This window comes from Bombina bombina, chromosome 10 (genome assembly GCF_027579735.1).
Source record: "Bombina bombina isolate aBomBom1 chromosome 10, aBomBom1.pri, whole genome shotgun sequence".
Classification (NCBI taxonomy): Eukaryota; Metazoa; Chordata; class Amphibia; order Anura; family Bombinatoridae; genus Bombina; species Bombina bombina.
In genome coordinates, this window is record NC_069508.1 from 33,372,712 (window position 1) to 33,388,018 (window position 15,307).

General features: G+C 40.2%; 1 protein-coding gene across 2 annotated transcripts in view; it reads left to right on the top strand.

Moving 5' to 3' along the window:
- The window catches only part of LOC128641324 (torsin-1A-interacting protein 1), a 65,474-nt gene that overhangs the window by 31,766 nt on the left and 18,401 nt on the right, over positions 1 to 15,307 (top strand). For both annotated transcript variants that reach the window (XM_053693933.1, XM_053693934.1), the window contains exon 10: positions 3,474 to 3,524. In XM_053693933.1, coding sequence (XP_053549908.1) covers positions 3,474 to 3,524 — 51 coding nt within the window. The remainder of the gene's footprint in view (positions 1 to 3,473; positions 3,525 to 15,307) is intronic.

Below are 15,307 nucleotides of genomic sequence, written 5' to 3' on the forward strand. Positions count from 1 at the left end.
TAAAGTATCAACATCTTTCATTATGGATTCCCTTTCCTATATACAATATTGTTAATTACAAAGTCTGAGTGAATAGGAACATACCTGATAATAATACCTTACCATAGATGCATATCTTCAGAAATGTGTTTAAAGTGAATGTCAATTTTGATGTTAAAGTGCCCGCTTTTTAAAAATTTGATTAAAAACAAGGGCACTTTAATTCATCAAAATTTACCTTTTAATCTTTACCTTTTAATCTTCACAGCAGCTCCAGCTTCCTCCGGTCGTTGCAAGCCATTTCTGACGTCAGAAATGATGGATCAGTCATCCTCCAATCAGTGTCTGATTCAACGCCGTGATTGGAGGAAGCCGGATTCCTCATTTTAGACCCTGGAAGAGGCTTTGCGATGGGCGGAGGAAGCTAGAGCTGCTGTGAAGATTAAAAGGTATTTTTTTCACAACAGGAGTGAAATGTAAATTTTGATGAATTAAAGTGCCCCAGTTTTTAATAGAATTTTTAAAAACCGGGCACTTTAGCATCAAAATTGACGTTCACTTTGTGTGTTTAATAATCAATTAACACAAATATTTTTCATAATTGTCTTCAATTAGAGACATAACATTTAGTTCCCACCATTCTTTTCATTAGACAGGTGCATTACGTTTATCATATTGTAACCTTTATAATAAGGCACTGCAGTGTTTTTCTACTGTACCACACGCTCTTCAGCATATGAAAGATATGTTAACCATTTGACTGCATTTCATATGGTAAATTCATGCATTGTGCAAGTTATTTTGTTTGGGTGAGTGTGGAGGTTGCAAGGCAAAGACTCCAGAGAAAGTTTAATTTTGACTTTAATGCTAGGAGCACTAAAGTCAAAATGAAAGTTTTATTATTCAGATAATTTTAAAAAACAAAAACAAAACACTTTTCAGTATGCTTTCATTTTCAAAATGTGTACGTTTTTATATGCACACTTTCTGAGGCTCGAGCTCCTATTGAGCATGTGCAAAAGGTGCATTTTGTGATTGGCTGATGGCTGTCACATGATACAGGGGGGAGGGAAAAATTACATTTCAAATTCAAAGTAAGTGCTGTTGCGTTGTCATTTTATTGTGTATTTGCCAGTTATTCAATTCTACTGTATTAAGTGGTCCTTTAAGTATAATAAAGGCTTTTTACTTGGGGCCTGAAAAAGGCACTGGGTCAAATGGGTGGCAGAGTACCGAGGCGAGTAGCGCTTGTATCCAGAACTCACAACTAATGAGCAATATAAACAAGTTACAAGCCACTTCTTGTAAAACATTTATATATTTTTTATTCAATTTCATGTGTAACACATTTCTTCAAACTACTTTGGCAATGTAGTGTCATTCTTAAAGGGATACGATACCCAAATGTTGAAGCACTTGAAAGTGATGCAGCAGAGCTCTAAAAAGCAGACTAGAAAATATCACTTTAACATCACTGTGTAAAAAAAAAAAAAAAAAGATATTTTACCTCAAAATCTTCTAAGTTTTCACACCCCACTGTATAGAGACTTTAAGCAGCCAATCAGAATGCTTGCCCCCAGTACTTGCTTGGGAGTGTGCATCTGGCATGTGCAGTCACAGCCCTCTTATTTTCCTATTCAATTTAAGGAAGTTTACTATGAAATCCCACAAGATTTTAGTGAAATCTCATGAGATTACAGTAAAGCTAAGCATGACCTCAGTACTGCTGATGCTGATTGGACGATTATTTTGTTTGTTTGTTTTCTGAAGAAATTGTGAGGTAAAATATCTTCTCTTTTTACAGGTGATATTTTCATGTCGGCTTTTTACAGTTATGCTGCATCTCTTTCAAGTGATTTAGCCTATGGGTATTATGTCCCTTTAAGTCACTGAAACTAAGCATAACACATCATTGTATTTTGTCTGGAAGACATTTTAATCAAACTGTATTCTATAGGATGTACCATGTTACAGTCCAATAGTATTCATATTTACAGATGAACAAGAGAAAGAAGTATATAAGAAAGTGTTTATTGAATTGTGGTTCTATATAAATCATGTAAGTTTAAATTTGGCTTCCATGTCTCCTTAAAGGGACACTGAACCCATTTTTTTTCTTTTCTGATTCAGACAGAGCAGCAATTTTAAGCAACTTTCTAATTTACACCTATTATCAATTTTTCTTCGTTCTCTTGCTTTCTTTATTTGAAAAAGAAGGCATTTAAGCTAATGTTTTATGGTTCAGACCATGGAAAGCACTTGTTTATTGGTGGGTGAATTTATCCAGCAAATCAGCAAGAACAACCCAGTTTGTTCACCAAAAATGGGCCGTCATCTAAACTTACATTCTTGCATTTCAAATAAAGATACCCAGAGAATGAAGACAATTTGATCATAGGATTCAATTAGAAAGTTGCTTAAAATTCCATACTCTATCTGAATCACAAAAGAAAAAAATTGAGTTCAGTGTCCCTTTAATGCAACACTTGTATCAAATGTAAAATAAAATCAGAGTTAGAATTTCTTGACCTTGGAAAAAAATAATTAAAATTTCCATCTAAACGATGAAATTATTATTAAGCAAATATTTTGTTTAATTACAAACTGTATACATCATTGTTACAATTAAACTTCCATGATTTCAGATATAGCTGCTATTTTTAAAAAACTTTCTAATGTACATCCTATCAAATTTGTTTCTCTTGGTTACCAAAAATATGTGAATCTAGGTGGGCTCAGAAGTAGCAATGCACTACTGGGAGAGCCAATCACAAGAGGCATATATATGTGCAGCAACCAATCAGCTCCTGAGTCTACCTATGTATGTTTTTCAACAAACGATACCAAGAGAACAAAACAACTGATGATAGAAGTAACATTGTTGGAAAGTTGCTTAACTTTGCATGCCCTATCTGAATCAGAAGTTTAGTTTTCACTTTACTGTTAATTTAAGAATAAGAGGAGGGTTGCAACGTGAGCTTTAATGCGCAAGCAAGTATTGGTTTATGGCGGTATGTTAAAAATGAGAAGAGGAAATAAATATCACTCAAATCAAATATGCACTTGTAAATATTAATTTAAATAAACGCTGTTAAAATATTATTTAAAGGGACACTAAAGTCAAAATTAAACTTTCATGATTCAGAAAGAGCAGCAGTTTTAAGAGACTTTCCAATTTACTTCTATTATCAAATTTTGCACATTCTTTTTATATTTACACTTTCTGGTGCACCAGCTCCTACTGAGCATGTGCACAAGTTCATAGGGTATAGGTATACTAGTCTGTGATTGGCTAATGGATGTCACATGATACAGGGGGCTGGCAAATGGGAAGAAAAAATAAATTTGTCAGAAAAAATTCTATTGCTTATTTGACATTCAGAGTATGTGTTATTACATTGTCTATTTATTATGCACGTGCTAATTATGCAATACTACTGTATTTAGTGGTCCTTTAATGCTCATTTCCATTGTATTTGTCCATATGTTCACAGCCGCGCGGCCTAGGCAGGCATTTCAGCAAAACAAGTCACAGTTTTTTGACGGTAAAGTATCAACATCTTTGTTCCTTTTCTTATATATTAGATCATTAATTATAAAACCGGAGTGAATAGGAGCGTACCTGCTAATAACGTACAGGAACTGGGTATCTTCAGAAACGTTTATAAGTTTGTGTTTAAAATGATTTAATACAAATAATTTACTTCTGTTATCAAAGGGTGCTGCATTCTCTAATAATGTTGAAACAGCAGCAAATGCAATACTTGGCGCTAAATGAACACATCGGGTGAACCTATGACCAGAAGCATATATGTGAAGCCACCAATCAGCAGCTAGCTCCCAGCAGTGCATTAGTGTTCCTGAGCCTACCTATGTATGTTTTTCAACAAAGAATACCAAGAGAACAAAACAAAAAGTAAAACCCAAATATTTTCTTTCGTGATTCCATTTTTTTCTGTTATCTGATATGTTTCATTTGCATCTTTTGTTGAAAAGTATACCTAGGTAGGTTCAGAAGCTGCCGATTGGTGGCTGCACATATATGGCTCTTATCATTGGCTTTCAGCTAGCTCACAGTAGTGCATTACTGCTCCTGCAACAAATGATACCAAGAGACCGAAGCAAATTAGATAACAGAAGTAAATTGGAAAGTTGTTTAACATTGTATAATCTATCTAAATCATGAAAGAAAAATTTTGGGTTTCCTGTTCCTTTAAATCTGTACTATCTGAATCATGGAGGGAAAAAAATCGGTTTTATGCCCCTTTAAGTAGTTACTAAAATTGAGCATCTCCATAGTATTTTGTCTGGAAGACATAGATGTATGTATTTCCTGTACAGTTCAACCAGGGGCACAATTACAGGGGTCTCACTTGAGGCAGTGAGGGAACCTGCACCAATACTCCATACAATCATTTTTAGTAATACTTTTCCTATAAAGTCCTATCAGGGAGGGCTACCCAGGTAGATTGTAAAGAGAATACTCCCAGGGTCCTGAGCAAGCTCAATGTAACATCACCCTTTTTGCTAGACGGTGGCCAATAGCGACTCATATTGTAGCAGCAGCATTTTGTTTTTGAATGGGTTTACCTTACCTAATGCGCATGTGTAAAACTAGTAGAAGTGCACGTGGGATTGTAAAAGTGTGCACAACTAACGATCATGTAAATTATGGTGCTGTGTATGTAAGTTTTAATTGGGCTCTTTATGCATAAGGTATGCCACGCTTTTAAATATATTTTATGGCATATAAGAGCTTCTTTTTCAATTCAAAGTATTTTTTATTGATTGTTTTAGACTGTTTATTGTGGCCAATAGTGATCCTTTGAATTTTGCATTTTCCTTAGGCAGATAGTGTACAAAGAATACTAATAAGTTCTATAACTAAATGGCAAGGTGCAATAGATGACTGATCTTAATCTGGTATATATATATATATATATATATATATATATATATATATATATATATATATATATATATATATATATATATATATATATATATATATATATATATAAATGTATTTCTTTTTTTACGCCTCAGGACTATAAAATTTCCCCCAGTATGTTTCCCACACATTCCCCAGGTCAGTTAACATAATATACACATCACTTTATGCCAGTGAATGTGTATTTAATTCCCTCTGTTTATAGAGTCCAATTAACCATGGGTGATCTATGCATTTGAGTGCGCGGCAGTACTTGATTAATATCCGGCCTGCATTCTAGTTGGTAGGTACACTCCTATACCATTGTCCTCCTTCTCCTAATGAGGATTATGATGACAGTGGGCGTGGCTCAGGTTGTAAATAATGATGCCGCTTTCTAGCTCTGCCCAATGGGCGTGACTGTCTTTTGGCCGATCAGTGACTAGTAGCAAGGATTGCTTTCCGGCCCTAGGGTAACACTACTTGGTATCCGCTAACAGAGGTCACTAAGTGAGATAGCTAACATTACTGTCCCTATAATACTAAGAGTTATTACACTTAATCTGAGGCTGTTTCACCCCTAGCCACTGTATGGATGCTACGTTATCGGATATCTTGGTGCACAAGTATGTGTCTATTTCTAAGTTATTCCATATTAATCTGGCATGTCTGAATGCGATGTTATACACATTATGAATATGGAATTTCTTACTGATGGGCATTCACCTTATATGCACTATACATAACACAGTCACTACTACATATTTGTGCTTATTTTATTTTTACCATGTGTGTTTATATAATTGTAGTGATGCCTCTTTACACATATGAGGACCACATAGGCATTACACTAAGCCATTTCTTGTTGTTTATATCATAATGTTCACTTTGACACATATGATGAGTGTTTACATATGTCATTACACGTGTCATTTCCTGTGGTTTCGCACGTGCTGCTCTTTGATTGGAGCTACTTGGTGGGAGTGGTTTGAGGGTACATTTAAAAATTTGGTTTGTTGCTTACTTCTTGTTGATCTTGTCTAAAGAAGGGACTTAAGTGGTTCTGAAACGCCACGTATGGAATAAAGGACACGTTTTTTTGCTGAAGACCAGTGAGTGCTTATTGCTTTACTTTTGGTTTATCTTTATTGAAAGCACCCTGGCAGATGCCCCACATTCAGTGAGAGTGCACACATTTGGGACTATTCTTTATGTATGTTATGTGTGTGTGTGTGTATATATATCTGTGATTGGGATAGGGAAATTAAAACTTTGAAATTATTCAAAACAATCTACTGCTTATTTGAAGTTTATTATGTATTTGTTGATTATGCATTTCTACTGAATTTACTGGTCACTGAAAAAGAAGGTTGTGGAGTGAGTTATTTCTCCAACATAGGTGTGTCCGGTCCACGGCGTCATCCTTACTTGTGGGATATTCTCTTCCCCAACAGGAAATGGCAAAGAGCCCAGCAAAGCTGGTCACATGATCCCTCCTAGGCTCCGCCTACCCCAGTCATTCTCTTTGCCGTTGTACAGGCAACATCTCCACGGAGATGGCTTAGAGTTTTTTAGTGTTTAACTGTAGTTTCTTCTGTTATGTGTGATCAGTCCACGGGTCATCATTACTTCTGGGATATTATCTGCTCCCCTACAGGAAGTGCAAGAGGATTCACCCAGCAGAGTTGCTATATAGCTCCTCCCCTCTACGTCACCCCCAGTCATTCTCTTGCACCCAAAGTCTAGATAGGAGGTGTGAGAGGAATGGTGATTATACTTAGTTTTTAGAACTTCAATCAAAAGTTTGTTATTTTACAATAGCACCGGAGCGTGTTATTACCCCTCTGGCAGAGTTTGAAGAAGAATCTACCAGAGTTTTTCTTATGATTTTAACCGGAGTAGTTAAGATCATATTGCTGTTTCTCGGCCATCTGAGGGAGGTAAAAACTTCAGATCAGGGGACAGCGGGCAGTTGAATCTGCATTGAGGTATGTAGCAGTTTTTATTTTCTGAATGGAATTGATGAAAAAATCCTGCCATACCGTTATAATGAACATGTATGTATACTCTACACTTTAGTATTCTGGGGATGGTATTTCACCGGAATTACTCTGTAAAAGTACATTAAACCTTTTTATTAGGTATTTTTCATGTTAAACGTTTTTGCTGGAATGTAGAATCGTTTGCATTAATGAGGTACTGAGTGAATAAGTATTTGGGCATTATTTTTCCACTTGGCAGTTTGCTTGTGTTAATTATGACAGTTTCGTTTCTCTCTCACTGCTGTGTGTGAGAGGGAGGGGCCGTTTTTGGCGCTCTTTGCTACGCATCAAAAATTTCCAGTCAGTTTTTCTGCATGATCCGGTTCATCTCTAACAGAACTCAGGGGTCTTCAAACTTCTTTGAAGGGAAGTAGATTCTCTCAGCAGAGCTGTGAGACTTATATAGGGACTGTGATTTAAAACGTTGCTCTGTAATTTTTATGTTTAAAATTTAATTAGTGTTATTTTACTAATGGGAACAAACCTTTGCTAAAAGGTTGTGTTGTTTGTTAAGAGTGATGCTATAACTGTTTTTCAGTTCATTATTTCATCTGTCATTTAATCGTTTAGTGCTTCTTGAGGCACAGTACGTTTTATTAAATAACATTGTAACCAAGTTGCATGTTTATTGCCAGTGTGTTAAACATGTCTGATTCAGAGGAAGATACCTGTGTCATTTGTTCCAATGCCAAGGTGGAGCCCAATAGAAATTTATGTACTAACTGTATTGATGCTACCTTAAATAAAAGTCAATCTGTACAAATTGAACAAATTTCACCAAATAGCGAGGGGAGAGTTATGCCGACTAACTCGCCTCACGTGTCAGTACCTGCATCTCCCGCCCGGGAGGTGCGTGATATTATGGCGCCTAGTACATCTGGGCAGCCATTACAGATAACATTACAAGATATGGCTACTGTTATGACCGAAGTTTTGGCTAAATTACCAGAACTAAGAGGCAAGCGTGATCACTCTGGGGTGAGAACAGAGTGCGCTGATAATTCTAGGGCCATGTCTGATACTGCGTCACAGCTTGCAGAGCATGAGGACGGAGAGCTTCATTCTGTGGGTGACGGTTCTGATCCAAACAGATTGGATTCAGATATTTCAAATTTTAAATTTAAATTGGAAAACCTCCGTGTATTACTAGGAGAGGTCTTAGCAGCTCTCAACGATTGTAACGCTGTTGCAATACCAGAGAAAATGTGTAGGTTGGATAAATACTTTGCGGTACCGGCGAGTACTGACGTTTTTCCTATACCTAAGAGATTAACTGAAATTGTTACTAAGGAGTGGGATAGACCCGGTGTGCCGTTCTCACCCCCTCCAATATTTAGAAAGATGTTTCCAATAGACGCCACCACACGGGACTTATGGCAAACGGTCCCTAAGGTGGAGGGAGCAGTTTCTACTTTAGCTAAGCGTACCACTATCCCGGTGGAGGATAGCTGTGCCTTTTCAGATCCTATGGATAAAAAATTAGAGGGTTACCTTAAGAAAATGTTTGTTCAACAAGGTTTTATATTACAACCCCTTGCATGCATCGCGCCGATCACGGCTGCGGCAGCATTTTGGATTGAGTCTCTGGAAGAGAACCTTAGTTCAGCTACGCTGGACGACATTACGGACAGGCTTAAAGTCCTTAAACTAGCTAATTCATTCATTTCGGAGGCCGTAGTACATTTAACCAAACTTACGGCTAAGAATTCAGGGTTCGCCATTCAGGCACGCAGGGCGCTGTGGCTAAAATCCTGGTCGGCTGATGTAACTTCTAAGTCCAAATTACTTAATATACCTTTCAAGGGGCAAACTTTATTTGGGCCCGGTTTGAAAGAAATTATTGCTGACATTACAGGAGGTAAGGGCCACGCTCTACCTCAAGACAAAGCCAAAGCTAAGGCTAGACAGGCTAATTTTCGTCCCTTTCGGAATTTCAAAGCAGGAGCAGCGCCAACTTCCACTGCACCAAAACAGGGAGGAGCTGTTGCTCGTTACAGACAAGGCTGGAAGCCTAACCAGTCCTGGAACAAGGGCAAGCAGACCAGTAAACCTGCTGCTGCCCCAAAGACAGCATGAACCGAGGGCCCCCGATCCGGGACCGGATCTAGTGGGGGGCAGACTCTCTCTCTTCGCCCAGGCTTGGGCAAGAGATGTCCAGGATCCCTGGGCGCTAGAGATCATATCTCAGGGATACCTTCTAGACTTCAAATCCTCTCCCCCAAGAGGGAGATTTCATCTGTCAAGGTTGTCAACAAACCAAATAAGGAAGGACGCGTTTCTACGCTGTGTACAAGATCTATTATTAATGGGAGTGATCCATCCGGTTCCGCGGTCGGAACAAGGACAAGGGTTTTACTCAAACCTGTTTGTGGTTCCCAAAAAAGAGGGAACTTTCAGGCCAATCTTGGATTTAAAGATCCTAAACAAATTCCTAAGAGTTCCATCGTTCAAAATGGAAACTATTCGGACAATCTTACCCATGATCCAAGAGGGTCAGTACATGACCACAGTGGATTTAAAGGATGCTTACCTTCACATACCGATTCACAAAGATCATTACCGGTATCTAAGGTTTGCCTTCTTAAACAGGCATTACCAGTTTGTAGCCCTTCCATTCGGATTGGCTACGGCTCCAAGAATCTTTACAAAGGTTCTGGGTGCCCTTCTGGCGGTACTAAGACCGCGAGGAATTTCGGTAGCTCCGTACCTAGACGACATTCTGATACAAGCTTCAAGCTTTCAAACTGCCAAGTCTCATACAGAGTTAGTTCTGGCATTTCTAAGGTTGCATGGATGGAAAGTGAACGAAAAGAAGAGTTCTCTCTTTCCTCTCACAAGAGTTCCATTCTTGGGGACTCTTATAGATTCTGTAGAAATGAAGATTTATCTGACAGAAGACAGATTAACAAAGCTTCTAAATGCATGCCGTGTCCTTCATTCCATTCAACTCCCGTCAGTAGCTCAATGCATGGAGGTGATCGGCTTAATGGTAGCAGCAATGGACATAGTTCCCTTTGCACGCCTACATCTCAGACCGCTGCAATTGTGCATGCTGAGTCAGTGGAATGGGGATTACTCAGATTTGTCCCCCACTCTGAATCTGGATCAAGAGACCAGAAACTCTCTTCTATGGTGGCTTTCTCGGCCACATCTGTCCAGGGGGATGCCGTTCAGCAGGCCGGACTGGACAATTGTAACAACAGACGCCAGCCTTCTAGGTTGGGGCGCTGTCTGGAATTCTCTGAAGGCTCAGGGACAATGGAGTCAGGAGGAAAGTCTCCTGCCAATAAACATTCTGGAATTGAGAGCAGTTCTCAATGCCCTTCTAGCTTGGCCCCAGTTAAAGACTCGGGGGTTCATCAGGTTTCAGTCGGACAACATCACGACTGTAGCTTACATCAACCATCAAGGAGGGACAAGAAGCTCCCTAGCAATGATAGAAGTATCAAAGATAATTCGCTGGGCAGAGTCTCACTCTTGCCACCTGTCAGCGATCCACATCCCGGGAGTGGAGAACTGGGAGGCGGATTTCTTGAGTCGCCAGACTCTTCATCCGGGGGAGTGGGAACTTCATCCGGAGGTCTTTGCCCAAATACTTCAACGTTGGGGCAAACCAGAGATAGATCTCATGGCGTCTCGCCAGAACGCCAAACTTCCTCGCTACGGATCCAGATCCAGGGATCCGGGAGCGGTTCTGATAGATGCTTTGACAGCACCTTGGAACTTCAGGATGGCTTATGTGTTTCCACCCTTCCCACTGCTTCCTCGATTGATTGCCAAAATCAAACAGGAGAGAGCATCAGTGATTCTAATAGCGCCTGCATGGCCGCGCAGGACTTGGTATGCAGATCTAGTGGACATGTCATCCTGTCCGCCTTGGTCTCTACCTCTAAGACAGGACCTTCTGATTCAGGGTCCATTCAAACATCAAAGTCTAACTTCTCTGAAGCTGACTGCTTGGAAATTGAACGCTTGATTTTATCAAAACGTGGTTTTTCTGAGTCGGTTATTGATACCCTGATACAGGCTAGGAAGCCTGTTACCAGAAAGATTTACCATAAAATATGGCGTAAATACCTATACTGGTGTGAATCCAAAGATTACTCCTGGAGTAAGGTTAGGATTCCTAGGATATTGTCTTTTCTACAAGAAGGTTTAGAAAAGGGTTTATCGGCTAGCTCTTTAAAGGGACAGATCTCAGCTCTGTCCATCTTGTTTCACAGGCGTCTGTCAGAAAATTCAGACATCCAGGCCTTTTGTCAGGCTTTAGCTAGGATCAAGCCTGTGTTTAAAGCTGTTGCTCCGCCATGGAGTTTAAACTTAGTTCTTAACGTTTTACAGGGTGTTCCGTTTGAACCCCTTCATTCCATTGATATAAAATTGTTATCTTGGAAAGTTCTCTTTTTAATGGCTATTTCCTCGGCTCGAAGAGTCTCTGAGTTATCAGCCCTACATTGTGATTCTCCTTATCTGATTTTTCACTCAGACAAGGTAGTTCTGCGTACTAAACCTGGGTTCTTACCTAAGGTAGTCACTAACAGGAATATCAATCAAGAGATTGTTGTTCCATCCTTGTGTCCAAATCCTTCTTCAAAGAAGGAACGTCTTCTACACAATCTGGATGTAGTTCGTGCCCTCAAGTTCTATTTGCAGGCAACTAAAGATTTTCGCCAAACTTCTTCCCTGTTTGTCGTTTATTCTGGACAGAGGAGAGGTCAAAAAGCTTCTGCTACCTCTCTCTCTTTTTGGCTTCGTAGCATAATACGTTTAGCCTATGAGACTGCTGGACAGCAGCCTCCTGAAAGAATTACAGCTCATTCCACTAGAGCTGTGGCTTCCACTTGGGCCTTTAAGAATGAGGCCTCTGTTGAACAGATTTGCAAGGCTGCAACTTGGTCTTCGCTTCATACTTTTTCCAAATTTTACAAATTTGACACTTTTGCTTCTTCGGAGGCTATTTTTGGGAGAAAGGTTCTTCAGGCAGTGGTTCCTTCTGTATAATGAGCCTGCCTATCCCTCCCGTCATCCGTGTACTTTTGCTTTGGTATTGGTATCCCAGAAGTAATGATGACCCGTGGACTGATCACACATAACAGAAGAAAACATAATTTATGCTTACCTGATAAATTCCTTTCTTCTGTTGTGTGATCAGTCCACGGCCCGCCCTGTTTTTTAAGGCAGGTACATATTTTTTAAATTATAATTCAGTCACCACTACACCCTTGGTTTCTCCTTTCTCGTTGGTCTTTGGTCGAATGACTGGAGGTGACGTAGAGGGGAGGAGCTATATAGCAACTCTGCTGGGTGAATCCTCTTGCACTTCCTGTAGGGGAGCAGATAATATCCCAGAAGTAATGATGACCCGTGGACTGATCACACAACAGAAGAAAGGAATTTATCAGGTAAGCATAAATTATGTTTTTTATTATTCAATCAAGAGTTTGTTATTTTGAAATAGTGCTGGTATGTACTATTTACTCAGAAACAGAAAAGAGATGAAGATTTCTGTTTGTATGAGGAAAATGATTTTAGCAACCGTAACTAAAATCCATGGCTGTTCCACACAGGACTGTTGAGAGCAATTAACTTCAGTTGGGGGAACAGTGTGCAGTCTCTTGCTGCTTGAGGTATGACACATTCTAACAAGACGATGTAATGCTGGAAGCTGTCATTTTCCCTATGGGATCCGGTAAGCCATGTTTATTACGATCGTAAATAAGGGCTTCACAAGGGCTTATTAAGACTGTAGACTTTTTCTGGGCTAAATCGATTCATTATTAACACATATTTAGCCTTGAGGAATCATTTTATCTGGGTATTTTGATATAATAATATCGGCAGGCACTGTATTAGACACCTTATTCCTTAGGGGCTTTCCCAAAGCATAAGCAGAGCCTCATTTTCGCGCCGGTGTGGCGCACTTGTTTTTGAGAGGCATGGCATGCAGTCGCATGTGAGAGGAGCTCTGATACTTAGAAAAGACTTTCTGAAGGCGTCATTTGGTATCGTATTCCCCTTTGGGCTTGGTTGGGTCTCAGCAAAGCAGATACCAGGGACTGTAAAGGGGTTAAAGTTTAAAACGGCTCCGGTTCCGTTATTTTAAGGGTTAAAGCTTCCAAATTTGGTGTGCAATACTTTTAAGGCTTTAAGACACTGTGGTGAAAATTTGGTAAATTTTGTACAATTCCTTCATGTTTTTTCGCAATTGCAGTAATAAAGTGTGTTCAGTTTAAAATTTAAAGTGACAGTAACGGTTTTATTTTAAAACGTTTTTGTACTTCGTTATCAAGTTTATGCCTGTTTAACATGTCTGAACTACCAGATAGACTGTGTTCTGAATGTGGGGAAGCCAGAATTCCTATTCATTTAAATAAATGTGATTTATGTGATAATGACAATGATGCCCAAGATGATTCCTCAAGTGAGGGGAGTAAGCATGGTACTGCATCATTCCCTCCTTCGTCTACACGAGTCTTGCCCACTCAGGAGGCCCCTAGTACATCTAGCGCGCCAATACTCCTTACTATGCAACAATTAACGGCTGTAATGGATAATTCTGTCAAAAACATTTTAGCCAAAATGAACACTTGTCAGCGTAAGCGCGGCTGCTCTGTTTTAGATACTGAAGAGCATGACGACGCTGATATTAATATCTCTGAAGGGCCCCTAACCCAGTCTGATGGGGCCAGGGAGGTTTTGTCTGAGGGAGAAATTACTGATTCAGGGAACATTTCTCAACAGGCTGAACCTGATGTGATTGCATTTAAATTTAAGTTGGAACATCTCCGCATTCTGCTTAAGGAGGTATTATCCACTCTGGATGATTGTGACAAGTTGGTCATCCCAGAGAAACTATGTAAAATGGACAAGTTCCTAGAGGTGCCGGGGCTCCCTGAAGCTTTTCCTATACCCAAGCGGGTGGCGGACATTGTTATAAAGAATGGGAAAGGCCCGGTATTCCTTTCGTCCCTCCCCCCATATTTAAAAAATTGTTTCCTATGGTCGACCCCAGAAAGGACTTATGGCAGACAGTCCCCAAGGTCGAGGGAGCGGTTTCCACTTTAAACAAACGCACCACTATACCCATAGAGGATAGTTGTGCTTTCAAAGATCCTATGGATAAAAAATTAGAAGGTTTGCTTAAAAAGATGTTTGTTCAGCAGGGTTACCTTCTACAACCAATTTCATGCATTGTCCCTGTCGCTACAGCCGCATGTTTCTGGTTCGATGAGCTGATAAAGGCGGTCGATAGTGATTCTCCTCCTTATGAGGAGATTATGGACAGAATCAATGCTCTCAAATTGGCTAATTCTTTCACCCTAGACGCCACTTTGCAATTGGCTAGGTTAGCGGCTAAGAATTCTGGGTTTGCTATTGTGGCGCGCAGAGCGCTTTGGTTGAAATCTTGGTCGGCTGATGTGTCTTCCAAGAACAAGCTACTTAACATTCCTTTCAAGGGGAAAACGCTGTTTGGCCCTGACTTGAAAGAGATTATCTCTGATATCACTGGGGGTAAGGGCCACGCCCTTCCTCAGGATCGGCCTTTCAAGGCAAAAAATAAACCTAATTTTCGTCCCTTTCGTAGAAACGGACCAGCCCAAGGTGCTACGTCCTCTAAGCAAGAGGGTAATACTTCTCAAGCCAAGCCAGCTTGGAGACCAATGCAAGGCTGGAACAAGGGAAAGCAGGCCAAGAAACCTGCCACTGCTACCAAGACTGCATGAAATGTTGGCCCCCGATCCGGGACCGGATCTGGTGGGGGGCAGACTCTCTCTCTTCACTCAGGCTTGGGCAAGAGATGTTCTGGATCCTTGGGCGCTAGAAATAGTCTCCCAAGGTTATCTTCTGGAATTCAAGGGACTTCCCCCAAGGGGGAGGTTCCACAGGTCTCAGTTGTCTTCAGACCACATAAAAAGACAGGCATTCTTACATTGTGTAGAAGACCTGTTAAAAATGGGAGTGATTCATCCTGTTCCATTAAGAGAACAAGGGATGGGGTTCTACTCCAATCTGTTCATAGTTCCCAAAAAAGAGGGAACGTTCAGACCAATCTTAGATCTCAAGATCTTAAACAAGTTTCTCAAGGTTCCATCGTTCAAGATGGAAACCATTCGAACTATTCTTCCTTCCATCCAGGAAGGTCAATTCATGACCACGGTGGATTTAAAGGATGCGTATCTACATATTCCTATCCACAAGGAACATCATCGGTTCCTAAGGTTCGCATTCCTGGACAAACATTACCAGTTCGTGGCGCTCCCTTTCGGATTAGCCACTGCTCCAAGGATTTTCACAAAGGTACTAGGGTCCCTTCTAGCTGTGCTAAGACCAAGGGGCATTGCTGTAGTACCTTACT